This window comes from Microtus oregoni, unplaced genomic scaffold (assembly GCF_018167655.1).
Source record: "Microtus oregoni isolate MIOR12 unplaced genomic scaffold, Mior012 000005F_ref0000423, whole genome shotgun sequence".
In the NCBI taxonomy this organism is placed as follows: Eukaryota; Metazoa; Chordata; class Mammalia; order Rodentia; family Cricetidae; genus Microtus; species Microtus oregoni.
Genome location: NW_024543064.1, coordinates 14,819,379 through 14,846,223, shown reverse-complemented (window position 1 = coordinate 14,846,223; position 26,845 = coordinate 14,819,379). Strand labels below are relative to the sequence as shown.

The 26,845-nt window shown below is 52.0% G+C and overlaps 2 protein-coding genes across 2 annotated transcripts; both read left to right on the top strand.

The window, feature by feature from the left end:
• Positions 1 to 2,900: 2,900 nt before the first annotated feature.
• Positions 2,901 to 11,322, top strand: Mul1 (mitochondrial E3 ubiquitin protein ligase 1). The gene is made up of 4 exons (XM_041652837.1): positions 2,901 to 3,132; positions 7,915 to 8,002; positions 8,590 to 8,710; positions 9,628 to 11,322. The coding sequence occupies exons 1-4, from the start codon at positions 3,013 to 3,015 to the stop codon at positions 10,355 to 10,357; spliced, it is 1,059 nt and encodes a 352-aa protein (XP_041508771.1). The 5' UTR covers positions 2,901 to 3,012; the 3' UTR covers positions 10,358 to 11,322.
• An 11,629-nt stretch (positions 11,323 to 22,951) lies between these two features.
• Camk2n1 (calcium/calmodulin dependent protein kinase II inhibitor 1) lies at positions 22,952 to 26,261 on the top strand. Its single transcript, XM_041652137.1, has 2 exons — positions 22,952 to 23,511; positions 24,901 to 26,261. The coding sequence occupies exons 1-2, from the start codon at positions 23,346 to 23,348 to the stop codon at positions 24,969 to 24,971; spliced, it is 237 nt and encodes a 78-aa protein (XP_041508071.1). The 5' UTR covers positions 22,952 to 23,345; the 3' UTR covers positions 24,972 to 26,261.
• The last annotated feature ends 584 nt before the right edge of the window (positions 26,262 to 26,845 follow it).

Here is a 26,845-nt window from a genome sequence, read left to right as displayed (position 1 = left end):
TTCTGGGGCCAGCGGTATGAACTAAATGGGATGTAGCTTCGTTGGCAGAGTGCTCGCCTAGCATGTGTGAAGCTCTGGGTTAGATCCTCCGCACCACACAAGCTGGACATGGTGGAGGCAGGAGAATCAGAGTTCGAGGCCATTCTCAGCTACACAGTAATTTCCAAGTGAATCTGGATACACGAGACCCTGTCTCAGAAAAACACATATAAGTATATTCTACTCAAGCATATAAAAGGAGGGGTCAACTCTGTGCCTTCGTCTGGCTGGGCTGTGGTGTCTGCATGTGTGAGCTGGGGTGAACAGGGCCTTTGTTACTTGGCTGGGGTGATGTGAAGATGGCATGAGCTGTTGCCTGGGAAACCATGCCAGGTTAATCTCACACACCTAAAACTGCAACTTTTGAAAGAAAATGGAGGACACACTTGTGATTTGTTTTTTTAAGATTTATTTAATTTAGGGGCTGGAGAGATGGCTCAGAGGTTGAGAGCATTGCCTGCTCTTCCAAAGATCCTGGGTTCAGTTCCCAGCGGCCACGTGGTGGCTCGCAGCCATCTGTGGTGGGATCTGGTGCCCTCTTCTGGCCTGCAGTCATGCACACAGATAGAATATTGTATACATAATAAATAAATAAATATTTTAAAAAAAGATTTATTTAATTTATTATGTATACAACATTTTGCCTCAATGTATGCCCATATGCCAGAGGAGGGTGCCAGATCTCATTATAGATGGTTGTGAGCCACCATGTGGTTGCTGGGAATTGAACTCAGGACCTCTGGAAGAGCAGGCAATGCTCTTAACCTCTGAGCCATCTCTCCAGCCCCTGTTTCTTGTTTGTTTTTGTTTTTCGAGACAGGGTTTCTCTGTGGTTTTGGAGCCTGTCCTGGAACTAGCTCTTGTAGACCAGGTTGGTCTCGAACTCACAGAGATCCGCCTGCCTCTGCCTCCCAAGTGCTGGGATTAAAGGCGTGCGCCACCACCGCCCGGCTGTTTCTTGTTTTTTGATAGAAGGTCTCGCTATGTTGCAATGGCTGACCTGGAGCTCCCTATGTTAGCTGGACTGGCCTTAACTCACAGACATCCTCCTGCTAGGTTTAAAGCACCCAGCTCATCTCATTTACATAATCCAGGACTGGCTTCCAGTCTTTCAAGACTAGGCCTTTCCTCCCTAGTCTGGTACTCTAGAATCCATTTTCCTGCCTTGCCATCTTTGTGATTTTAATGTAGACAAAGTGTTCATGCATGCATGTGTGTGTGTAGTGTGTGTGTGTAGTATGTTTGTGCGTACTGCGTGTGTATAGTCTATGCAGTGTGTATGTATAATTCATGTGTGTGTAGTGTGTGTATGTAGTGTGGTGTATATATGCATGTTTGTGTGTGGTGCATGCACACGACTGTGTGAGCATGTACACCTGTGGGCTTCCGTGTGGAGACTAGCACAGCATGTTGTTTGTCTTCCACGCTCTGTCTTCCTGTTTTGAGACGAGGTCTTTTGCTTTCCCCAGATGTTTACTATTTTTGGCTAGACTGGCCGGCCAGCGAGCTCTCAGGATCAACCACTGTCCACTCCCCAGTGCTGGTGTTGGGGGCATGTCTGGCTTGTTATAAGAATGCTGGGTATTTGAACTCAGGTCCTTATATTTACAGATCAAGCCACCTCATCTCTTGAGCCATCCCTCTGGCTCACAAGTAAAGATTTCTTAGATAAGCCAACAAAAGCAGATCCCTGAAAGGAAACAGTGGATCTACTGGACTTCATAAACACTCGGAACGTCCAAGGAGAGGTCAAGCTGGAAGCTTGAAGACATGCTAGCAAGTCATATATGTGATTTGATTGAGGGCTTGTATCAAGAATATATAAAGAACTCTTGGTAACCGGAACAGGGCTGGGGGTGCAGTGCAGTGGTGGGGTGCTTGCTTAGCACACACAAGGCCCTGGGTTCAATCCCCAGCACTACAAACAAATCAAAAGTAAGAATTAAAAGATGAATAAAAGCAAACCTAAGAAACATAATCACAGGACATGGCACATAATAGTTATTCAATAAACGCAGCTGCAGTTCTTAATAAACAGAACGCTGTTTTCTGTGGTGGTGGTAAATTACGAGCTGCTTTAGTGATTCAGCTGGAGCAGCGATGAGGACTTTGCAGCTGGGCTCACTGTTCTCCTCAGCAGCAGGATGTGTCCCATCCCCTCTGGCCGCAGTTTCTTCCTCTTTTAAAAAAGAGAACGGAGTTTAATCCCAGCACTCGGGAGGCAGAGGCAGGCGGATCTCTGTGAGTTCGAGACCAGCCTGGTCTACAAGAGCTAGTTCCAGGACAGGAACCAAAAGCTACGGAGAAACCCTGTCTCGAAAAACCAAAAAAAAAAAAAAAAAAAAAAAAAAAAAAAAAAAAAAGAGAGAGAGAGAGAACGGAGTATAACCCAGGTTCACCCGATAGCTTAAGTAACGCTTTTTAGCGCTTAACACATTTGACTCAGCTCCCCATCTGATGACGGCGACATCAAATAACCAAGCAATGGCTGGAGAAATAGCTCCGTGGGTGAAGGCGCTTGCCGCTATGACTAAGGACTTGAATTCGATCCTAAGGACCCACAAGGTGGAAGGAGAGGACTGACTCATTGGGTATCAACTCTCCACACAGGCACAGTGGCACGCCTACTTACACGATAAATAAAAAGTAATTTAAAAATAACTCAACTAGAGAGTCTAGAAACCCAGAGGGAGCACTCCCACGTGACCCCGGCCAGCGTAGGGCACTGACAAGGTCATAGAATCGCTCGCGGAGGCTCCTTGAGGTCCCCCCGGGACCCGATCGGTTTCCCAGGAGGCCGCAGCTACATCGCCATCACCTCGGCAACGTCGCCTTCCGGTCTCCTGCGCTGTCTCCACTTCCGGTATGACTTCGTCATCAACGGACGCCGGGCTTACGCTTTCCGGGAAGGGTTTCCCGGCCGCGTAGGGGTCGCGGGTGGCTTCCAGGCGGCAAGCGCTGCTAGGCGTTGCCATGGAGAGCGGATCGCGGCCGTCGCTGGCCCAGTTCATCCTGCTGGGCACCAGTTCGGTGGTCACCGCCGTGCTGTACTCCATATACCGGCAGAAGGCCCAGGTCGCCCAAGAGCTCAAGGTCAGTGCGGGAGCTCGCGTGGTCTCACCGGCCGCTCGCGGCGAGCCGAATAGGGGATCCACAGGGACCCCGAGGACGCGCGGCCGAGAGGGGGCCCCGGCCACCCGCTGCAGCGAGGCTGCCCGACCCCGTCGCTCCGAAGCCCTTGGAGTTAGCCTTAATGTCTCTGATTTGTCAATCTTAATGTCATTGATTTGTCGTAAAACTATTTCTCTCACCAGGTAGTGAGAGAAAACAGAGGCTGTTATCCTCGGGATATCCCATTCTAGGACAACGGGATAGCTACACATAATCGGACGGTGTGATAGGGTGAGAAGTGGGTTGGAGTAAAGCAGAGAAAAGTGGAAAGATGTTAAACGGAGAGTTTCGTTTTCTTTTCCTATAGCAGAATACTTCGACAAAAAGTAACTTAGGGGAGGAAGGGTTTATTTGACTTTCAGTTCCAGGTCACCATCCATCATCTCGGGGAAGTCCAGGCAGGGACTTGAGTCCTCTGACAGATCACATCTTAGTCAAGAGCGGAGGGAAGCAAATGAATGCACGCTTAGTGCTCAACTTGATTTCTCTACTGCTAAACAGTCCAGAGCCCAAACCCAGGGAATGGTGTCACCCGCAGCACACAGGCTAATTTTATTATTAGAGCAGTCAAGACCATTTCTTAACAGATATGCCTGCGTACCCACAGGCCAGCCCAATTTAGACAGCCCCCTGTTGAGACACTCTTTCCAAGTGATTCTAGATAGTGGCCAGTTGAAATTGACCACTATAGTGGGTGTGGGCGCTTTAAGCAAGGTGACATTTGGGGTGGAGATGGAGGGCATGCTGATGAGTAAGGGAGGTGTGGCTCCACCTGGAGAGCAGCAGATTTATTTAACCGCTCAGCTCCTCGCTTCTCCGTTTCTTTTCGCATTGTTGCTGCTGTAAAAGTGCGCTCTCCTATTTGAACTTCGCTTAGCAGGTCACACAGCGCTTTCCTGCTTTGGTTTTATTTATTGAGTTTCTTTTAGCACAGCAATTTTCTGAGACCGATGGCAGTGGTGTTCCCCAATTGCAAACCCAGATATTTGAGATTTAAAGGAAAAGTCGTATAACTAGCGTTACCTGTCAACTTGACGGTATCTGAAATCACCTAGGAGACAGATCTCTGCGCGCATGTCTGAGGGACTGTCTTGATTAGGTTCACTCTGATGGCAAGATCTGCCCTGAAAATGGATTGCACCAGGCCCTGGGCTTGCAAAAAAGAGGAAATGAGCAGAACACAGGCTTTCATTGCTGCTTCCTGTCTTGGATATCATGTGACCAGCTTCTTTAAGCTCCGTTTACCTTGACTTCCTGTCTTAGGGTTGCCATCGCTGGGATCTTGGGGAGGGAAGGGTTTATTTGGCTTATGCTTCCACGTCACTGTTCGTCATTGAAGGAAGTCAGGACAGGAACTCAACCAGGGCAGGAGCCTGGAGGCAGTAGCTGATGCCGAAGCCGTGGCAGGGAGCTGCTCCTGGTTTGCTTTTCGTTTGCTGCTCAGCCTACATTCTTAGAGAACTCAGGAGGCTCAACCCAGGGGTGATGCACTCACAATGGGCTTGGCCTTCCTCCATCAGTCTCTGAGTAAGCTGCATTTTATGGAGGAAGTTTTTCAGTTGGGGTTCTCCCCTTTCGGAAAGTTCTAGCTTGTACTGGGTTGACATAGAACTAGCCAGGATACTTCCCAGCATGACTGAGTGTACCCTTGACCTGTGAGCCCAAACAAACCTTTCTCCTTTGTTTTTCTCCCAGTATTTATCACACCAAGAGGAATGCAACCAAGACAGGTTAGCACTTAAATTTAGGTTTTTGGGTTCAAGGCCAGACAGGAGTGAACCTGCCTGCCTTCCTTCCTCCCTCCCTCCCTCCTTCTTTCTCTTCCTTCCTTCTTTCCTTTCTTTCATTCATTTTCTTTGGGGGGGGGCGTTGAGACGGGGTTTCTCTGTAGCTTTGGAGCCTGTCCTGGAATTCTTGGTCTGTAGACCAGGCTGACCTTGACCTCATAGAGATCCACCTGCCTCTACCTGCTTTCCCTAGTGCTGGGATTAAAGGCGTGCACCACTGTTGCCTGGCCAGGAGTGAAGATTTCTATTGTGTCCTTCCCTTTGACTATCAGGTTATTGAAACGGTGGATTCCAAGAAGTTGGAATCCCCCTCACTCCACGGGAAGCTCCTGCTGCTGGGAGAAGGAGAAGCCAAGGGCCTGGGACTGGTCAGAGGAGAACTTTGTCAAGATGATCTTTGTGGGAGGGGTGGGCTAAGCCCAGTGGTGCTGGGCTGGACCATACCTTAACCTGACCACTCAGTTCTGCCAGTTAAACCTTACTTCCCGCTGGAGGGATGGCTCAGTGGTTAGGAGTACTGGTTGCTCTTCTAGAACCTGAGCTGATTGTCAGCACATGTGACAGCTCACATGTCATCTGTAACTCCAGTCCCAGCCATGTACATGGCACACAGACAAGCATGCGGGCAAAAACACCCATACATTAAAATTAATAAATGAAGTAAAAATTTAAAACCCTTACTTTCGTGTTAGGACCCAAAGAGAGATTTGGGGTAGAGCCCCTGGGTATCTTTGCCCTCCCTTTCCCAATGTGGCTACATTGGGTAAATGTCTTTTTTCTGCTTTTCACTATTTTTTTGTTTTGTTTTGTTTTTCGTTTTTGGTTTTTTCGAGGCAAGGTTTCTCTGTGGCTTTGGTGCTTGTCCTGGAACTAGCTCTTGTAGACCAGGCTGGCCTCGAACTCATAGAGATCCTCCTGCCTCTGCCTCCCGAGTGCTGGGATTAAAGGCCTGTTCTACCACTGCCTGGCTTGCTTTTTACCATTAAGTTAGCTTTTTAGTTGGCTTATTGAGGACAGGTGGCTGAGCCTGGCCAATTGTGGATGCCAGGGCACAGCTCTGACCGTGACTCCAGTAACACTAGGCTTTTCCCTCTTTTCTTAGTTGACAACATTGCTTTGGGGCAGCTGGCAGCTGTTCTAGAGATGGACCTGTAAGGTCAGGGGACAGTCTTGCCATGTGGCAACTGTCACCTGATCTGGAGATGGACCTGTAAGGTCAGGGGACAGTCTTGTTGTGTGGCAACTGTCACCTGATCTAGAGATGGACCTGTAAGGCCAGGGGACAGTCTTGCCTTGTGGCTTCTGTCACCTGATCTAGAGAGATGGACCTGTAAGGCCAGGGGACAGTCTTGCTGTGTGGCATCTGTCACCTGATCTAGAGATGGACCTGTAAGGTCAGGGGAGGGTCTTGCTCTGTTTTATTCATATTTCCATTCTTAGCTCAGCGTTTGACAAGTAGTGGATGCTCAGTACATGCTAATGGTTTTATTTTGCCCGAAGTTTCACAGTCCATCAGCCAAAGGCTCGATTTGGCAATTGTGTGAAAGTGGACTCCTTTTTCCCCGGACTGATTTCAGTAAGGGCTCAGAAACAAAGCCGTGGAGTTCTTGTGGCGAAAGATGTTCTGGACTCAGGAATGAAGCAATTCATGAGGAGGCAGCTGGATCTGCTGTACAAATGGCTCCCAGCGGGAGACCACTGCCCAGCTGCTCACCTAATTCAATTACTGTGATTCCTGGAGTGAGTGGCTCAGAGGGTAACTGATATTTCACTTTCTTGACCCCAAAACCAATTTGGCTTCAAGTTGGCTGTATGTGAGACTCTTGGAATTGCTGAGCTCTCCAGGGCCCATCTTTGGATGACCTAAAAAGCCTTGCCAGGACATGAGGATGTAGCTCAGTTGGCAGAGTGCTTGTTTAGCCTGCCAGAAGTCCGGAGTCGACCCCCAGCATGACATAACCAGATGTGGTGGCATACACCTGCAGTCTAAGAACTCAGGAGTCTGGGTAGGAGGATCAGAAGTTCCCAGTGCTAAGGAGGCAGAGGAGTTCAAGGGCAGCCTGGGCTACATAGTAAGACCTTGTCTCAAAAAAAAACAAATGAAAGCCAAAACAGAAAACCCCAACCCAAACACAGACAGACAAATGGAGAAGCCCAGAACAAACTGACAACAGGAGCGAGTTGAAGGACATCCTCGGGTATGTGTTGAGTCCCAGGCCAGCCTGTGACACGTGAGATCTAGTTAATTCCTAAAAGGATGAGATAACCCTTCCTGGAAAGCCACCGGACTCCTAAGTTTAGATTGTCATTTTGTGGTCAGGTCGTGGGACTAAGTTTAGATTTTCATTTTGTGGTCCGGCTACAGACCGCACAGAGCTGAGTGTGTCTTCCAGTGTTTTTTCCTTGGTCACGGGAATGCTTGAGTGTTTCAAGGCTTCCGTGCATCAGCCCTGCACTGGCTTTTGCAGTACCTCAAGGTTCACTTATCCCCACCTCAAAAATCCCGTGAGATTGTGCTTTCCCCTGCCTTTTCAGTTTTGGAAACAGACTCCTAAGTGAAGTTGTTCAAAATCACCAAGGATACACTTCAGCTGGATCTAGTTCTGTGTTTGCTGGAGTTGATTCTACGGTATGCCAAGCGGCTAATACCTTTTATATTTTCATGTAAAAATGCTCGCATTAAAGGTGTGTTTTGTTCTACTTGAAGCCGATGGTGACACCTCCGGCCTTGGTGATGATGAGCCCGGAGCCACCTGCTTGTTTATGGTCAAGGTTCAGGGCCAGATTGGGAACCCCATCATCTAGGAGATCTCCCTCCTGGCTGATCTCCTTGTCCCTCATCCCCCAACACCTTAAGTTTGATTGAGCATGTCAGTATTCAGTGGCCAACTTAATATCTATTTATTTTTGTGTATAGGGAGCTAAGAAGATCCACTTGGGTGAAGATCTGAAGGGCATTCTTTCAGAAGCTCCGGGAAAGTGCGTGCCTTATGCTGTCATTGAAGGTGCGTTTGCTCTTTGGTGTGGCTGGCAGCAGCTGCCTCCTAGTAGTAGTAGGTAAAAGCCATCTTGACTGACACACACCCTTCCTCTATTTCTTTTTTAAACCTCTGTTTATATATGTATGCATGTATTTAGTTAGTTTTGTTTGTATGGGCAGGGATGGCGAGGGTGCTGTTACTTGTGTGGAGGTTAGAGGAAAACTTGGGGGAGTTGACTCTCTTTCCACTTTTGTGGAGGTTCCAAGGTTCAGGTTGTCAGGCTTAGTAGCATTTCACCTGCTGAGGCCATTCTTGGCCCTCTTGAGAGCCTTTTAGTGGCGGGGGCCTGTTGTCTTGGGCAGGGTGCCTGAACCGTTCGTACTGGGCCTCTGATGGCTTTAGGACGCTTGGTGGAGTATAAGACAGTTGAGACCAGAACGATGCGATTCCGGTGAGCTGCTTCCCTAAGGCACTTTGCAGAGCCTGCCGTCTGGTGGTGATGCAGATGCCATCGTGTTGAGTGATTGTTGAAACCCAGCTCCGGCACATGCTGAACCTTAAAGCAAGGGCAGAGCCGTCCCTCAGAAGGACCATGATTGCTTTCTCCACAGGAGCTGTGCGGTCCGTTAAAGAAACGCTCAACAGCCAGTTTGTGGAAAACTGTAAGGGGGTGATCCAGCGGCTGACGCTTCAGGAGCACAAGATGGTGTGGAACCGAACAACCCACCTTTGGTGCGTGTCCTCTGGCTGCTCTCCCTTGGCTGGACCCTCACTCTGCCTGTTTGGAGGCTGGGCCTCCAGCTTTGGGGGACAGGTTGCAGAGCTGCCTCTCCACACCCCACTGCTACTGTGTGGACTGTGCACTTCCCTTAGAGCCCACGAGGCAGCCAGTTACCTGGAATCCCCTGAAGCTGTAGGACCACCCATTTGTAGATCAGTCACGCATGGATTCCTTTCATTTGTGCCAGAACATGAACTGAACCATTTCTCCTTTTCTCCGAGCAGATTTTTTTTTTTTTTTTTTTTTTTTTTTTTTGGTTTTTCAAGACAGGGTTTCTCTGTGGCTTTGGAGCCTGTCCTGGAACTAGCTCTGTAGACCAGGCTGGTCTCGAACTCACAGAGATCCGCCTGCCTCCTCTGCCTCCCGAGTGCTGGGATTAAAGGCGTGCGCCACCACCGCCCGGCTCTCCGAGCAGATTTTTGTCTGAGGTATTTATATAACAGAAACACAGGGAATAAACACTAAAGGTGACCTCTGTTGCCAGCTGTTGTCCACTGAAACCTAAGGACCTAAAATAGACCCTCCTTGCTGTGGTCTTGGTGATTTGGGCGTTGTCGAGTGGCCCTTTCACAGGGGTCGCCCAAGACCATTAGAAAACAGAGATATTTACATTATAATTCTTAACAATGTCAATTACAGTTATGACGAGAATAATTTTATGATTGTGGGGGGTTACCACAACATGAGGAACTGTATTAAAGGGTCACAGCATTGGGAAGGTTGAGAACTACTGCTTTAGAATGGACTGATTTGGAGACCAGCGTCCAGTAGTATCGCAGAATTGGGGTATCTGCATGTAGGTGGCTCCATGTGTGGGAATCGGTTCCTGTTCCTCTTCTGTTCATCTTTGGTCCTTACATTCTTCTAGGAATGACTATTCCAAGATCATCCACCAAAGGACTAACACTGTGCCCTTTGACCTTGTGCCCCACGAGGATGGTGTGGCTGTGGCTGTGCGAGTGCTGAAGCCCCTGGACTCGGTGGATCTGGGCCTGGAGACTGTGTACGAGAAGTTCCACCCCTCTGTGCAGTCCTTCACTGATGCCATCGGCCACTACATCAGTGGAGAGCGGCCCAAAGGCATCCAGGAAACAGAGGAGATGCTGAAGGTGGGGGCCACCCTCACTGGGGTTGGCGAACTGGTTCTGGATAACAACTCTGTCCGCCTGCAGCCCCCCAAGCAAGGCATGCAATACTATTTGAGCAGCCAAGACTTCGACAGCCTACTGCACAGGCAGGAGTCCAGTGTCCGGCTCTGGAAAGTTCTGGTTCTGGTGTTTGGTTTTGCCACCTGTGCCACCCTCTTCTTCATCTTGCGGAGACAGTACCTGCAGCGGCAGGAGCGCCTGCGCCAGCAGCAGCTCCAGGAGGAGTTCCGTGAACATGAGGCCCACCTGCTGAGCCAAGCGACTCCGGAGGACAGAGAGAGTCTGAAGAGCGCCTGCGTTGTGTGTCTGAGCAGCTTCAAGTCCTGCGTCTTCCTGGAGTGCGGGCATGTCTGTTCCTGCCGCCAGTGTTACCTCTCCTTGCCAGAGCCCAAGAGGTGCCCGATCTGTCGTCGGGAGATCAGCAGGGTGATTCCCCTGTACAACAGCTAGGGCTGTAGCAGTCACACTGTGGATGTCCCTCCTCTGGTCAGAGTTTATCTTGAGGTCTTTGGTGGGGTGACTGACTATACCTTAAGGTATGAAGGAGGGAACATGGGCAAGCCTCACATCTCCAACAGCTGGGTGTTGCTTTTCAACCTGGACAAGTCCTTTTCCAGTTCCAAGCACCTGGTGGGGGCCATGGTGAGGTCCCCTTCTTAGGAGCCAGATCTGTGTGTGACCGAATAAGACCAGCTCATGTCCCCGCAGTAAGGCCAGGGATCTCGCCTTTCGCTCCCTGGGGTGCTGACTCCTTAGGTTGGGAGGAAGGCTGAGCTCTGAGGGCCTTTGCTGCCCAGACCCCTCCTCTTGCTTCTGTCCATGGGAAGGAATTTCTTAAAACCTGTCAGGCAGGGCAGGCCACTAGTAATGTTTGCACACCTGGGGAGATGGTGAGAGGCAGTGAGAGCAGCATGCCTGCCCGGCCGTGTGTGTGTGTGTGTGTGTGTGTGTGTGTGACACACAGGTCAGCAGGAGGACAACAGACATTTCTAGATATTTCTCGGCAGGGAGGACACCAGGGTTGTGGGTGTGGCTGCTGCCTGACTTTCCCAGACAGCTCTGGTTTCCTGTGGAAAGGCCTCACTGAAAGGGAATGAAGGTCACTGCTGTCCTGACCTCTGGCCTTTGTAGTGTCTCTGCTTGCTTTTGCCAAAGAAAGGTAGCTGGCGGTGCGCACACTGGCAGAGCTTGTCTGGACTGCCTCATTGTTCTGTCAGCAAAGCCCAGCAGCGCTCTCCCTCCGAACGTGCCAGAGAAATCGGAGACTGTCCGTGGGCTGGGTGGGCCAGGTCACTCTCAGCTCCTCTTGAGCATCTCCTGTCCTCCGTGAGGGGAAGAAGGGCGGCTTCCAGGCGCTGACTATAGTACGTGCGCCGTCCAAGTGAGCAGCACAATTAAACAGACTGCGTCCCATGTGTCTGTTGCTTTCTTCACTCGAGTTTAGGGGCCGAGAGGAGGCTTCCTGAGATGGAGGTGAAGTTCCACCATGATAGGATGAAGATGGAGGTTGGAGACCTGTTTTCCTCTTTGGTTGTTGGAATGGGGTTCACGTGCACCCTCCTGTGTACATGGAGTCATGTCTAGATTATCCTAACACAGGGAGTCCCGGATGATGGGGTGAAAGTTATGTTGTGCTGTTCGGGGAAGAAGGAGACAAATGTGTATGTGTTCAGTTTCTTTCACAAATACTCCGGATTGTACTTGGTTAAATCCCCAGAGGCAGAGCCCGCGGCGTTAGAGAGCCCACTCTGTCACCATAAACAGCATTTCTACCAATTTTAGCCAATCAACACATCCATCCACCCATCCATCCATCTAGCCAGCCATCATTCAGGCCCCTCCCTGGAAGACCCTGGTGGCGGATGGGCTGGGAGGTGGTCTTCAGAATGCCAATTCATTCAAAATTCTAGCGGAACATTTGAAAAGCAAACAGAAACGTGAAGAAGTAGGCCAATCTCATGCCCTTCACAAGCCTGATCCCAGGTCGTTCAGAAGGACCAGCTGGGCCGCGGCTCCGATGTTGGGGAGTCCTGCAGGGCAGGAGGGCATGTGGAGTTGGATGTCACTGGAGGGGCATTTGTTCATCCCTCGAACAGTGTATATACCTTGTGCCTGCAGGAGTGAAATGAGGGACACCCAGTTCTGTCCTAAAAGGGCCTGGAATGTGTCTCAATGCATCCTATTGTTTGTCAAGGAGTGAGTCCCACTCAGCAGGGACAGGAGATGTTGCTCTTTGGCTCATTGGATGCCACAGAAGGACATTTTTTTTTTAATTTATTTATTTATTAAAGATTTCTGTCTCTTCCCCACCACCGCCTCCCATTTCCCTCCTCCTCCCCTAATTAAGTCCCCCCCCCCTTCAGCCCGAAGAGCAATCAGGGTTCCCTGCCCTGTGGGAAGTCCAAGGAACCCCCACCTCCATCCAGGTCTAGTAAGTTGAGCATCCAAACTGCCTAGGCTCCCACAAAGCCAGTACGTGCAGTAGGATCAGAAACCCATTGCCATTGAGATCTCAGTTGTCCTCATTGTCCGCTATGTTCAGAGAGTCCGGTTTTATCCCAGGGTTTTTCAGACCCAGGCCAGCTGGCCTTGGTGAGTTCCCAATAGAACATCCCCATTGTCTCAGTGTGTGGGTGTACCCCTTGCGGTCCTGAGTTCCTTGCTCGTGCTCTCTCTCCTACAGAAGGACATTTTCTTAGTCTGTTTTCTCTTCCTACAGCAGAACATTTGAGGCTGGGTAATTTATAAGGAGCAGAGGTGAATTCCCAGCAACTCTGGAGGCTGGAGAATCCAGGAGCACAGCACTTAACCCCTGCTAAAGGTCTTTGTCCAGCAGAGGGCAGCACATGGCGAGGAAGGAAGGAGGGAGGGAGGGAGAAGAGAAAGGGAGAGTAAATTATTTAAATAAGCTCCCCCCCACCACCACCACAATGGCCTTATTAAATTTATGCCCTCACTTTTTGATGGTTCCACCTCTTCATACCGTGACAGTGGCACTAAAATGTCAATGTGGGTTTGTGAGGACATCTAGACTATAGTGGGGGGCCGAAGAGATGGCTCAGAGTTTAAGAGCACTGGCTGTTCTCCAGAGGACCCAGGTTCGATTCCTAGCTCCTGCACAATAGCCCTCCACCATCTCTAACTCCAGTTCCAGGAGAACTAATGTCCTCTTCTGGCCCCCAAGGGCATCAGGCATCTCCCTGACTCGACTTAGCCACACCGTGGTGCCCTCGCCCTTGCTCATATAGACTCAGCCGCTGGAGTCTTGTCCTTCCTTCCACTCACTGGTGTCCACTTGCCCTGGGGACTGCTTGGAGTGTCTCCTGTCACCTCCTCCTGCTGCTGCTCTGGGCTGGATGTAGTGTCCCTCATCTAAGATTCCCAAGATACACTCTCATCTTTTAGTTCCTCTCCTCAGTGCCGTTTTAGGCTGTCGGTACCCTTACACAGTACGCGATGCTCTCCATCCTCGCCTGGAGGTACATTATGTCCTCCCTTTCATTTTCTGACACAGGGCTGTGTAGCACAGGTGTGTCTTGAACTCTTGATCTTCTTGCCTGAGCCAAGTTATGGGAATATGGCAGGTATGCCTGCATCGTATTCTTATTTACACAGAAGGAAAGCAAGGCTTGTGGAGTGGAATGTCTCACCAAGTACACAGGAGAAATAGGATTGAACCGAGGCCCGGTTCTCTCGTGCCTAAGCTCTTAGCTGAGGATGCTATTGGTTGCTTTTCTTGTTGCTATGACCAGTTGCCAAATAGAAAACAACCTGAAGGAAGAAAGAGTTATTTTGGCCCACAGTTTACGGGGAGAGACCATCATGGTGGAGCAGGCAAGGCAGCTTGTTCACAAATTCGGGAGCAGAGGTGAGGCAGTGCTGGGGCTTGGTGTCCTTCTCCATAGGATGGTGGCTCCCAGTCCAGGGTGGGTCTTCCCTCCTTAGTTCAACTTTCTGGAAATGCTCAGGGGTGTGTTTCCCGGGGGACTCTATATCCAGAGAAATTAGCAATGACAGTTAACCATCACAAGTCCACTCCTTGTCAATTTGACACTTCAAAAGTGACAGTTAACCATCACAAGTCCACTCCTTGTCAATTTGACACTGAAAATACCACTTTATATGAACATTCTACCCCTCATGGCCACATCAATACAAAACGCCTTGAATTAATCTCTAAAAGTCCCAGAGTCTTAACATCCAAAAGTCCAAACTTATTGTCTCTTCTAAGACTTAGGACTCTTCCCCTGTGGGTCCCTATAAAATAATCGAGTTCCATCCTGATATATGACAGAGAATAATATGGGAAGGAACAGAGGCACAAGGAAAGATTATGTCAAAGCAAGACCAAAGCCCTGCAGGGAAGACACAAAACTCTGGAACCCATGTCCAGCATCTGGGACTCATGGCATCGTCTATGCTCCAAAAGGCTGGAGTGAGTGGCCGTGTCTCTCCAGCTCTGCCTCCTGCAGCACACAGACTGACCCATGATCCCCAGCATCCTGGGTCTCCACTGCCTCTTAGGCTTGACCTGGGTGGTTTCACACAATGACTTCTCAGGGCCTCACAGGGAACCTGACCCTGCCACACGTGGGCTAAATTAATTCACTTTCTGGAACTTGGCTCCAAGCCGCTATGGCCCTACAGCTCTTGCATTTTTGCATGTCTACACAGCATCACATTGACAACCCTGATAGGTTTTTCTGCCTTCTGGAGATATACATGGACCCTCTTGTACTCCAGCTTCAGTGGCCTCTGGGTGCTTCGCAGCCGACCCAGGGAAAACACTTCCAAAGACAGTTGTTTGGACAAGAAACCATTTTAGCTGCAATTCCATTCGACCTCTCTTCCAATGCATTCATTTTCATAGTTGGAATCTTTACTGTGTGGGGTCTTGCTCACAGAGCACTCTCCCCGTGGTCCCGGGTGTCTCCTGAGCGGTTCTATCTGCTTCCTCTGCAAACTCACCCAGTCACACAATTTCCCACGTCTTTCTGTTCTCCCACTGTGGATCTGACTGACAGCAGTGAGCAGGAACCATGGGACAGACGGAAAACAGTTGTCCTGAGACTTCCCCCACAAAACTAATGAGCTCGTTCCCTCTCGTTTTACGTTCACTCAGGGTCTCAGGACATGGTCAGAAGGAGCCAGGATGTAAGATGGATGACCTCTGCCCCAGTTCCCAAAAGAGTTCCCAATAGACCACTGAACCATCATGACTGACTCTTTGCTGTCTTTTTTTTCCTTCTCCTCATTTGGTGGTCCAGATTGACAATAAAGATTAACCTCACAAATGCCCATGGACCAATGCGAACGCCGGTGAAAGGAACAGATGAAGCCCCTGGAGGGGCTGGGCTCTGGATGACAGGTGAGAACAGTGACCTAGCTGGCAAGTGAGAGGGTAGGGCCTCTTTTAGGGCCTGTGCACCAAGAGGGACATTATGTACAGCGCCTTGCCCAGATTGTTGGGGATTCCACACAAGGAAGCCAGGGCCCTATGGTAATTGGTCCAAACAGAGAGCATAAAGATTTGAAGATTGGTTTTCTCTGGTCCTGGCTCCATTGTTGGTTGGTTTTTTCTCCCCCACCCCATGAGAAAGGATCTTACTATGGGGCCCAGAAGGGTCTTGTACTCAGGTCCTTCCTGCCTCAGCCTTCAGAATGGTGATAGCAACCATGCCTGGCTGCTGTGTGATCTTGATCCAGTGGCAGAACCTCTCTGGGCTCCAGTTCTAAATATAAAAAGGAGTAATTTAGATTAGAATTTTCCAGAGCTCCATCTAGCTCAGACATTTTGTGTTTCCACAAGATGGAGAACAGGAAAGAGGTGTTTGGGGGCTCTCCTGTGAGCTGGGACATCTGGGAACTGTGGGCCTTCTTTTTGGCCTAGCTGCGCCACAGCCTCAGAATGGCGTTTGCGGAAAGCCGGGGAGCTCAGCACATTTCCTCTCTAATTAGATAGTGTTAACTTACAATTTTGAATGAGATAAGTTTCCACGCGTGATGTCCCGAATTGCTCCCCGAAGCGCCCATTAGTCACTTCCCTGCAGCTGCCTTATTGTTTTCCAGATGCCAGCCGAGGGACTTGGCATTTCCCTTCCCTGATTGGAGTGGGCAAGGCAGAGCCGGTAACATAGGCGGGCATCGCAGGGAGGGGCTTTGCGGCTTTTACCCTTCTTCCTCAGTGCCTTCCGGGGTCATCACTTCACATCAGGGCCCTCAAAGCAGATTCCTCTACCCCTGGGTTGAGACTGGCGCATGGGGGCCACTGAAGAGCTCAAAACATGTTTACGAGGCTCTTGCTGTGCTTGCGGGTACAAATGAGAACACCCATCTGCTCCTCATGTCCTTCCCTCCTTCGCCAGGTGCCGCTTGGGAGGGCGCTTCGAGTAGCCCGCAGTTTGCGATGGATCATCCATCCTCTTCCCCTTTGCCACTCTTCCCCAGGTCCCTAGCGAGTCCTCCCATAGTGCAGCATCTGATGTGACCACCAGGTGGTGCTGTGGCCCCATAACTGAGGACTTCCGGGCCCTTGGAAGAGAAACAGGTTGTGACCAGAGGCCTGTGCAATTTTCTCAACCCTGAGGCCTGGGAAAAGGCCTCGGAAGTCTGCGAGAAGAATCTAGGGAGGACCCTGGGCTGTCGATCCCAGGACCGCTTTGGCTCAGCTTGCTAAGGATGAAACAGAAATTCTCCGTTTCCCACCTTCTTTGCCCAGCTCACTAGGACACTGGCTGCAAATGTGAGAATTTGTAGACACGCAGAAAAGTCCTGGGGGAAGGGGGCCTCGCGTTTCTCCCGCTACAGTTTCCCAGGCCCTCAAGTCTTTAAATACACTAGCCATCATTCCCTTACTCAACAACTAGTATGCATAATGCATCAAACCGTCCTAAAATATGCACATGACTTCACGCTGGGGAAGGATGCTTGGGGAAAAAAAAAAAAACCTTATGACACAGATTTCAGCTTTTGATTTTTCTCTGGGAGGAATTCTGCTTCTCCCCAGCCTGGTTCTTTGCCAGCTCTCATCCCCTCTGTCCTGTTCTTACCCTATTTTTTGGGTGCTCCCTGCCTCTTTTGCCTCTAGCTGCCCTTTCTCCACTCCCCCGCCCCCCCCCCCCCCCCCCCCCCCCGTGTTCTTGTTACTAAGACACCTCTCTAATGTACCGCCTGCCTTCCTTCTCTGTGCTTGGATTGGTTTTCCTCCCTGAGGCTTTTGAGCCTCCAGGATTCTGCTCCTGTTGATTTCTCTAAGTCTTCCTCACCTGGGCAGAAAGAATCTCTCTGCACTCCACCATAATTGCCCAGGGGCTGCCAGGCAGGGTTTCCCTAATGGCGCACCGGCCGCCCTTCGGCTATCAGCTCTTCCGGTCACAAGGGAATTTGTACCCATCTCTGCAGACCCCAAGGGCTGTGGGCAGAGGAGCTGCACCGAGCTGTTCCCTGTTCTTGGTTTAAGCTACAGACTCCATCTGTACTTCTCTGGTTTCCTAGCTGAGAGGAGCTCTGGCTGGGGGAGGGCAGTGCAGTCTCCAGGTGACACAGGAAGAAGAGGGGATGGGGCTCAGGCTGGAAGCTGCCCTGCTGCTTCCTTGGCTTCCTAAGCAGAGTCTCCGTGCCTCGGAGTGGCCGAGTGGCCGGAAGGCTGCTATCTTCCTCATTCGGGACTCATTGTGATGAAGCGGACTCCTTTCTCACCTGGCAGTCCTATAGGCTGCATCCAGAGAGTTTGTTGCTCATTGGCCTTCTGTATGGGGGTTTGGGCTCAGCAGCTAGTGATCCCATTTCTCTGGTCAGGATTGAGCTCTCTTGGGTCTGACCCCGGATCCAGAAATCTTAGCTGGTTCTGCCTCTTCTGGGTTGGAAGTGCCAAATGAAGCTATGTTGTCCTGAGGATGCACCAACGAGAGACGCTAAAGTGTCTGTTTCTTGGCTAACCCAGCCTTCTCTCCATCACCAGAAGGAACTCCAGGCTCCTAGAAATTTTACACACAGGTTTTGCATCTTGGGAAGAGAGTTATCCCTTTCACTGATTAGGACGAGGTATGAGATGAAAGAGCTCGCCTCTGTTTTCCTAACTCCTGCATCCTCAGGGAGGCACTGCCACCCAGCAATGGGGGAGCTTGACCCCCACTTGGAACCTACTGCCTTTCATTGTCAGGATGGCTTTGAACTGCCACTACCTGGGTGGCTTTGGGCTGTCACTTAACTTCTCTGGCCTGGATGCCCTCATCTGTAAGCTGGAGGTGACAATCTCTGTCATTTTGCAAGGTCCTGGGGGTGGAAATGTGTTGGGTGGCCAGCAGGGTGCGGGCATAGCAGATAGTGGTCGCTCGCTGCACAGAAAGGAACATGGGGTCAGAGCTCTGTGGTCTCTCTGAGCTGGAAGGGGAACCTTCTCTTTTGTCTCCTCTCTAGTAGCCTCGGTTCTACTCCATCCCTATTGAAATCAAGGTGTTTTGTTTGTTTGAATGTGTTGTAGGTTTGTGACCCGAATGTGAGCCTGGAGGCCGAAGAGAGCACTGAGTTTCCCAGAACTGGAATTGCAGAGGGTCGTGAACTGCCACATGGGTGTTGGGGACCCAGCCATCAGAGGATGTGTGGCAGCTGCCTTCTTCTCTGCTCTTGTCATTGCCTTCTGAAGCTGCTGTCTGTGCCTCAGTTTCCCCATCTGAAGAAACAGGAGGGGATGGGAACAGAGGGAGTCTCTATACTGACTCTCCTTCCTGTGTCTTACCTGTTCTGGGTGCTCAGGGTACAGCAGGGGCTTTAGATACAAACTCCTAATGGTAGAATGTGCTGGAAGGACCTGGGGAAAGGTATGGACCTAGTGAAGAGATTTCAGGTGAGAGCTAAGAGGAAGTTGAGATGAGGCTCTGTGGTCCCTGCCTATGCTTCAAGCAGTTTTTGTCTGCTTGGGATCTGGTACCTCCCCAACCCCATCTTAGTAACGGAGATCAAGCTGAGTCCCAGCCCTCTACTTCACATCTGGGAGAAGCCGGGCTCTTCTAATCCCCAAATTTCCCAGTTTATGTATCATCAGAGACTAGAGTGAGAAGCACTTTATTAAAAGACACAAAGAACTTGGAATGTTCCCCTACAACCCCAGCACTCAGGAAGCTGAGGCAGCAGCTTCAGCCAGCCTGAGCTACAAAGTAAGACCCTGTTTTTTTTTTTTTTAAATAAAATAAAATAAAATAAAATAAAAAGCTGCCAAGAATAGTGGTACACACTTTTAATCCCAGCACACAGGAGGATGATCTCTGGGTTCCAGAACAGCCAGGGCTACACAGTGAGACCCTGTCTCAAAAGCACAGACAAACAAAGCAAAACCAAACACAGCCACAAAGAAAGTCACTTGCTTTAACCACATTTATTGAGAGCCTACTATGTGCCAGGCATGATGTGTGCATGGTCTCCTCTCATAGAGGGGACCGCTGAGTCTAACAGTTCATAGAGGAGACCGCTGAGTCTAACAGGTCTTTACCTAGCTAACAGCGTAACACGCATTGTTGTGACAAAATGCTGGACAGACACAACATACTGAGAGGAATTATTTTAGCTTACATCTCCAGAGGGTTCAGCCCATGGCCAGCTGGCTCTCTGCTGCTCGAGTGACAGGAGCTATGTGGTAGAGGACAGTCACATCATGGGAGCCAGAATGAGTGAGAAAGGGAACTAGGGACCAGAGAACACCTCCAAAAGCATGTCCCCAGTGACCTACTTCCTTCAGCTACACTCTACCCCCATACCGTCCAGAATCTTCTGAAATAGTGCCACTAGCTGGGGATCAAACACTGAACACGAGAACCTGTGGGCAAATTAAACTAAGCAATAGGAGAGGAAACTGAGGCACAGGGAGGTGAATGGATGGCCAGCTTGGGAAGTGCAGAGCAGGGATTTGAACTTGATGACCCTAGACTATGTAACAGCAGCTTTTTTTGTGTATGGTCACGGAAGAGGGTGATCTTTATCTCTACCTTGCTTTTTGCTGTCCCCAGGGTCTGCTATCTTTGGCACAGCTGTGGGCCTCTCACAGGTAGAAATGGAGTCTCTAAGACAGGTGTTGACTCAGGCTAGAGAGACGCCCAACAAGAGACTAGAGAAACAGAAGGTCAAAGCTTGAGTGAGGCGTTGTGGGCAGCCAGGAAGGATGGAGGCAGGTAACCACCCCTGGACTCTGAATTTTCTTCGCAGAATTTCCGTGTTACCTTGGGAGGATCATTTAGCCTCCAGCTACCTGAGCAGCAACACACCACCCTCCCAGCCATGCCCACTTCTGGAGGGTGAGTTTCCAAAGATAACAACCTAATAATGGCAGAGACATTTTTTCAGGAGGACTGGAGCTAGCACCGGGGCACCCATCGTGACTAGTTAGGCAAGTGTTCTACCGCCTAGCTACATTCCCAGTCCTCAGAGACGGTTTTCAGACTGTCAGTGCCCACGTGCTTAGGAGCCACGGGTGTTTCCTGAAAGGGGTGGGTGCTCAGTTGGGAGCCTGGGGGCTGCCACCTTCAACCTTATTTGTCCAAGATGAGGTAAACAGAATGGCCAACTGACGTTTGGAATGCTGTCTCCTCACCCTCACGGTCTGTGAGGATTTCTCGCTTTGTGTGACTTTTTATCTGACACAGTGGGGCCCCAGGAGGTACTTAACTTGTAAATTGCTTTGTGTTGTTCTGTGAGAAAGGAGGCCCTTTTCCTGATCATGACCTTGGCCTAGCCACTCACCCTTTCCCCACTCCACCAGTTAACAGAGCTGCAGCCTCTCCTCTTTCTACCTCACTTATTTTGAGACGGTGAGGTCAATAAATGGATGTGAAAAGCGCTTTGGGGCAAAACCAGAAAGCCTAGCACAAATGTAAGAGTTGCTTGTAAGTTTACACCACCCTGCACTCTAGGCCTCTGTCATTGCCTCCGCACTTGGCTTCAGAGCTAACCTCAGAGCAGACTCTCAGAAGAGCCTTAGTGATTGGAGACCGCTGCCTTGTGGAGGGGAGCACCCATTGTCTGGGAACCTGCTGCTCCTGCCACTGACAAGCCCAGGCCTTCTTAACTTTGGTTTTCTATGTGTCAACTACAGGCTTGGGCTGGGTGATCTCTGGGGAGGCTTCCCAGCCAGGTGGCTCTGAAGTGGGCATGTCTAAAGAGCAGCCCACAAAGGGAGCCATTTCTTATTTGCCTACCTTGCTTCCACTAACAGCCCTGCCTCAGGAGTCTGACTTCACCTCCCCCCCCCCCCTTAACTGTCCTGAGGGGCACACTGACAACTGGGCCTGGTGCTACTGGATGGGGTTCTAGAGGATAGATCACTTCCCACATGGCTAGGGAACTCAGGGTTGGGATTTCAGATCAGGCCCTAACCTAGAGGTCAGGCTTATTCCACCTGGCACAGCCCTTCTCTCTGATTTCTCCACCTCCTCCTCTCTTCCTGGGGTCTGGCCTTTGGAAACCAGCCATCCCTTTAAGAACTGTTTTTTTTTTGGGGGGGGGGGTAGTAGGCTCAGTTTTCTTAGCAGCCCCTCTTCCAAATCTAGGAGCATCAACCGGTCTCCCTTCCCTTCAGTCCCACTCGCTGGAGTTCTAGATGTTACAAGAGTTCTTTTGATACTGGTGGGACACCCCCCCCCCCTCCCGCAGCCAGGTGAGCTAGGAACCTGGGGACAAGGATTAGCTTCCTGGCCCTGCCTCCTCCAGCAGGCTGCTGACCTTGGGCTGGTTACCTATCTCTGGGGTTAGGGCGGCTCTACTGAGCCGGTCTGGTTTCCACGGGGAGAGCAGGTGCTCCTGGCTAGGCGAGGATAATGAGAGCTCCTCACGCACCTTGCTCCCTTGGAGTTACCATCTGGCTGACAGATGCGCCTCTCAGGCCTCTAGGGCTGCCCGGGTCTCCCTCTCAGGGTGCAGGAGCACGCTTCTGGTTTTGAGGCCGCAGTCTCTCCCCAGGGTTTTATTAATTTTGTTGCTGTAAGGGAGGTCCCGGAGGGCAGAGGGCCGGAGGCCCGGGACGTCCCCAGCGGAGTCAGAGGGCGCTAGGAGCCGGGCATCCCCGGCAAGCCCAGCCTAATGAGGCTCTCCCTATCCTGCGGGAGGCGGGGCTGACCCTCTCCACCCCTCCTTCTTGTCCCGGGGGAGCCAGGGCCCAGCACAGAGGGACAAGAAGTGAGGAAAAGGCCTTCCTGGTAGATCTGTGGGCATGGGGGGCATAGAGTGAGGTATTAGGGATGCCTGGCAGGGTCTAAGTGGGGCACAAGTGTGATGGGGGGAAGGAAGAGGCGTACCCATGGGTCGCCCCGGTGCGCTGGGATCTTCGGCCTCTGCAACTGGCCTCCAGGGAGGTCAGCATCCGCGTCCTTTCCCGGCTTGTGCGTCCTCGGTCCCCTCCCCTCCCGCAGCCTCGGGTTCCCCTCGGGAGTCACAGCCCGCCGAGCCGGCGCGCGTAGGCTCCGGGTCGGGTAAACACCGCGCGGGAGGGGCGCGGGCCGAGAGGGGCGGGGCGCACCGGGGCCCCTCGGCGCGGGCGGGACGGAGGGGACAGGGGGCGGGGGCAGGAAGCCAGCCGCGGTCCGGCGCGGCCCCGTGACGTCGCTTGGCTTCCAGGGATCTCTCCCCGAGGCCCACGGGTCCCCTCCTCCCGCCCTCCTCCGGCGCCTCGCTTCCAGCCTGGGCCGGCATTCTGCTCGCAGCTTGCAGGCTGCTCCTCCGACCCTGCCTCCCTCTTCCCTTCTCTTCTCCCTTCTCCTTCCCTCTCCGACCCTCTGTTTCTCCCTCCTCAAGCTTCTCTGCTCTGCCTCTCTGATCCAGATCTAGTCTCCCCCCTCTTTTCTCTCTTCTTCCTCACCCCCTCCCGCCGCTCCCCCTGCCTCCCTCCGTCTTTCTGTTTTTCTCCCCGTCGCCCTCTCGGTTTCTTCCCTCCCTCCCTCCCTCCGGGTTTCCTCCCCCTGCCCTCCCTCCTCCTCGCTCCCCTCCCCCTCGGCCGCTTGCAGCTCTCCAGTCCCCTAGTCGCTGCCGCCGCCCGCACCCGCGGCAGAACCGGCCCGCGCGCTCCCCGGGGTGCGCCCCCCACGGTCCCGCGCCCTCCGGGCTCGCAGGGACACCCTCCTCCCCGCGCGTCGAGGCCCCGCCCGACTCGGCCCCCGCCCCGCGCCCGAGCGCGCCGAGGATGTGAGTCCTGCCCGCCGCCGCCGGAGCAGCCGCCACTCGCGCGCGGAGCCCGAGCGCAGCGCAGCTCAGCTGCGGGCGCTCGCTGGGTCGCTCGCGCGGGCTGCGCGCTCCTGCCCCAAGCGGTGTCCCCCGGCCTCTCGCCGGCCCCAGCGCCGCGGCAGCCCCGAGGGCCGTCCCCGGCCGGCCATCCCCGGCCCCAGCGCCGCTGACCCTGTCCTCCGCGGGCGGGGACGCGGGCGGAGGAGGTGCCGCCTCGGAGCCCTCGGACGCGACCATGTCGGAGGTGCTGCCCTACGGCGACGAGAAGCTGAGCCCCTACGGCGACGGCGGCGACGTGGGCCAGATCTTCTCGTGCCGCCTGCAGGACACCAACAACTTCTTCGGCGCCGGGCAGAACAAGCGGCCGCCCAAGCTGGGCCAGATCGGCCGGAGCAAGCGCGGTGAGTTCTCCGCCCCTTACCCCCTGCGGTGCTGGTGTTGCGGCCTGGCGGGGGCACAAGGGTCCCCCGACCACAGGGGACCTCCTGCAGGATCTAGGAATCCCTCCTGCGGCGGAAGCTGGATCGGGCCTCGGGCACGCGTCCCCTCTGTCCCGGCCAACCGCGGGGTCACCCGGGGGCGTGGTGGCCTCTAGTTTTTTGGGTTTTATACCCAAGGTTTTTATACCCGCGTCCTCAACCGCACCAAAGTTTGCTTTTAGATTTCACACCCCCTCCCCCTTTTTGCGCAGTGGAGTCGCAGCTGCACTCGCTCTGCTCTGCCACCCTGGGGGAGGGGGTCCTGGGGATCCTTAGGGGTCTGCGTGGGGGGCTTCGGGGGAAGACGAGGGGGTGAACAGGCTCTTCACTGTTACTTGCCAGAAGGGAGAAGGTTAGTCTAGTCTGGGCGATTGGAGTTGGAGAGACTGGGGCTCTGAGGTGAAGGAAGGAGATTACCCGGGGGACCGAGGTGGGCTGAGAGCCGGAGACAAAGCTCCAGCTAGGGAGCTGTAGCGGGAGCGACGGCGAGCCGGGGACTCAAGTCTAGGGAGGACGCTTGAGGCAGCCGCAACAATGAGGGTGACCGACAGAGATCCAAGCGTAGAGACCCAGAGTCCTGGATAGAATCATCCCGTGGCTTTAGAGGGACAGAGAAAGGCTAAGTGGAGACAGGAGACTGACAGAAGAGACGGAAGAGATGGCCCGAGGCAGAGCCCCAGGCGGCAGCGAAGGAAGGTTCTGCCCTCTGCGGTGGCACCGAGAGCGGAGGGGCGGAGGCCACCGGCCCCGGGTGCAGAGAAGGCGAGCAGGAGGGGGACACCCGCCGGAGGCCAGGCCTGAACTCTCCAACGGTGGATCGGCGTGGGAACCGATCCCAGTCTCCTTTCCTGGCTCCCGGCTTCTCTGATCCCGGCCTGGCCTGGTCCATCGGCACCGGTGACCTGAAGAGCTCAGCGTCCTCTCCTCTCCTTTCTCGGTCTCGGATACTTCTTGGTAGATGGATGCACCGGGCTGGGAAGGCACAGGGCTGCAGCCTGGCCACTGAGGGCCGTCGTGCGCCCGGGCTGCAGCTGGCCGCTGGGATGTTCTCCTCTTGCTCGTTTTTTCTTAGAATCTAGCTAGAACCGCGGGTTAGGCATTAGGGCAGTTCAGAGCTAGGCAGGGAAGGGACCCCTGAACAGGAACCGAGGACGGTGGAGCTGTTCGCCTTGCCCTGCGTGGAGCAGCCAGCTCTCCTTCCTCGCCCTCCTCTGCACCCCCCTAGTGAGCATAGACCAAATGTCTGAGACCCTTGACGAGGCCCAAGCTCTCTCACACGTCTCTCCCCCTCCTTTTTTACTTTTTTTGCAGTTGTTATTGAAGATGATAGGATTGATGACGTGCTGAAAAATATGACCGACAAGGCACCTCCTGGTGTCTAACTGCCCCAAAGACAATGAGTTGAGGGAAAGAAAAAGAAGAGTGGCGGGCCGTAACAGTTATTGACAAAAGCATGAGGAGGAGAAAGCACTTTGAAATTTATTATTAGATTGCTACCTACGATGAAATCAACAACCTGTGTCTCATGTCAGGCCGGGAGACAGATGAGGTGGGAGAAGGAGGAGGAGGAGGAGGAGGAGGAGGAGGAGGAGGAGGAGGAGGAGGAGGAGAAGGCTCTGGGCTCCTCTACAAAAATAAAAGTTAAAAAAAAAACCGACATAAAAAATCACTATATACACACATATAAAGAAAAAAGTCTCAGTTGCAGCTATTTGTCAGAATCAATACCTGTTTCTTTTTATATATGGTAAATATTGTGCAATTATAGATCTGGAGTTTGAACCACTTCCTGAAGCAGCACCGAGTACTTGAAGGTGCTTGCCGTCTCTGCTGATTTGGCTGTTCCCAATGTTTACATTATTTAATCTTGCAAAAATGATCCTGTGCACTTGGATGTGACATGCTGTCCTGTTTTATTATTTTTTTTTAAAAAATGTTGTTTATTCTTGGATGTACAAAAGAAATCGGGGAAAACGATCTCTGTAGAAACCGTTCTACTTGGGTCACCTTCTGGAGTTCTCGGACATGTGTTTCAGAGCAGAAGGGAACTTTTCTGTGGACCGACGCTGAAGGAGAATCCTTGTCTAGTTTTAAAGAGGTGGACAGTGCAGCTTGTGTTTCCTTGTTGCAGTAAAGCTTTTTGCCCAGGTTAAACTCCAACAACACGTTTTATATGTCAGAAAGAAAAAAAAGACAAAGAAAAATAATGCTTGAGTATTTTCTAACCTCCCCTGGAGTCTGTTGTGTGAGCCCCCTCTTTCCTTCCCAAACAGTGTGTCACTTTATTCTCATAAATGAACTGTAAAAAACAAAAAAAATCAAATGTAATCACAAGAGTGCCAAATATCCTGAAACGCCAAAAGGCATTTTGGTTTCTTTTTTCCCCTGTGCTCTGAGTCCCTGTGCAGGAATGCTCGGAGTGTCAATCCTGTTGTTTATAGGGGTTCTCTTAAGGCTCGCCAGTTGCCTGTTTGCATGGTATTTGCAAAAAAATGCCTCTTGCGTGAGGAACTTTTACCATCTTTTTTTTTTTTTGGTTTGTTTGCAACTTTGGACCTCAAGGGGTCCCCACCCCCAGTTCCTTCCATTCTTGGTTCCACATTCTGTATGTTGCACCTTGAACCTGCACACAGGGCTATTTCTCCAATGTACAATAAAGAACTCTTCCTGTGTCTCTCTCTTTCCTTGACCTTGTTTCTTGGGTACTTGCTGTCCATCTGACCAGAATGAGGAGCTGGTGGCTTTGGTCTGTGGGATAAAGCAATCTAGGCAGCAGGGGTGGTGGGCATCTGCCAGTGGGCTGGACGGGCCAAGTTTCCGGAGAACGAATTGAGTGGGCTTTGAATTTTGCAAATTGGGCTCCTCCTGGCTTCCCCAAGGTTCTGGCCATCCTGCTGGGGGGAGGAGGGAGGTTGTCGGTTCTCTTAACTTGGCTTCAGTTCCCAGCTCTGATTTCCTTGCTCTCTGAACTGGAACTTCTGGAAGCCTCAGTTTCCTAATCTGCAAAGAGCAGATAACCGGGCTTCTGCCTCGTGGGGTCTGGTTACCATATGGGGCCTCTGGTAACACCCAGTGAGCATCATTAGGGACTGGGCTGGGGATACACACTTCTGGTAACTTCCAGAGCCCACTGTTCCTTTCCTGAGGATCGATCTATTCTCTGGGGTTGCCTAGCCAGGAGGTCAGAGGCACCTGCTACTCCTGCCTCCAATCACCCATTTCAAAAGCTTGTTGTGTAAGGGTGTGGGGAGATAGC

Coding starts and splice junctions, on each gene's coding strand:
- Mul1 (XM_041652837.1), top strand. CDS start 3,013: ATGGAGAGCGGATCGCGGCCGTCGCTGGCCCAGTTCATCCTGCTGGGC. Junction 8,003..8,589: donor GCCTTATGCTGTCATTGAAG/GTGCGTTTGCTC, acceptor CTTTCTCCACAG/GAGCTGTGCGGTCCGTTAAA. Junction 8,711..9,627: donor AACCGAACAACCCACCTTTG/GTGCGTGTCCTC, acceptor ACATTCTTCTAG/GAATGACTATTCCAAGATCA.
- Camk2n1 (XM_041652137.1), top strand. CDS start 23,346: ATGTCGGAGGTGCTGCCCTACGGCGACGAGAAGCTGAGCCCCTACGGC. Junction 23,512..24,900: donor GATCGGCCGGAGCAAGCGCG/GTGAGTTCTCCG, acceptor CTTTTTTTGCAG/TTGTTATTGAAGATGATAGG.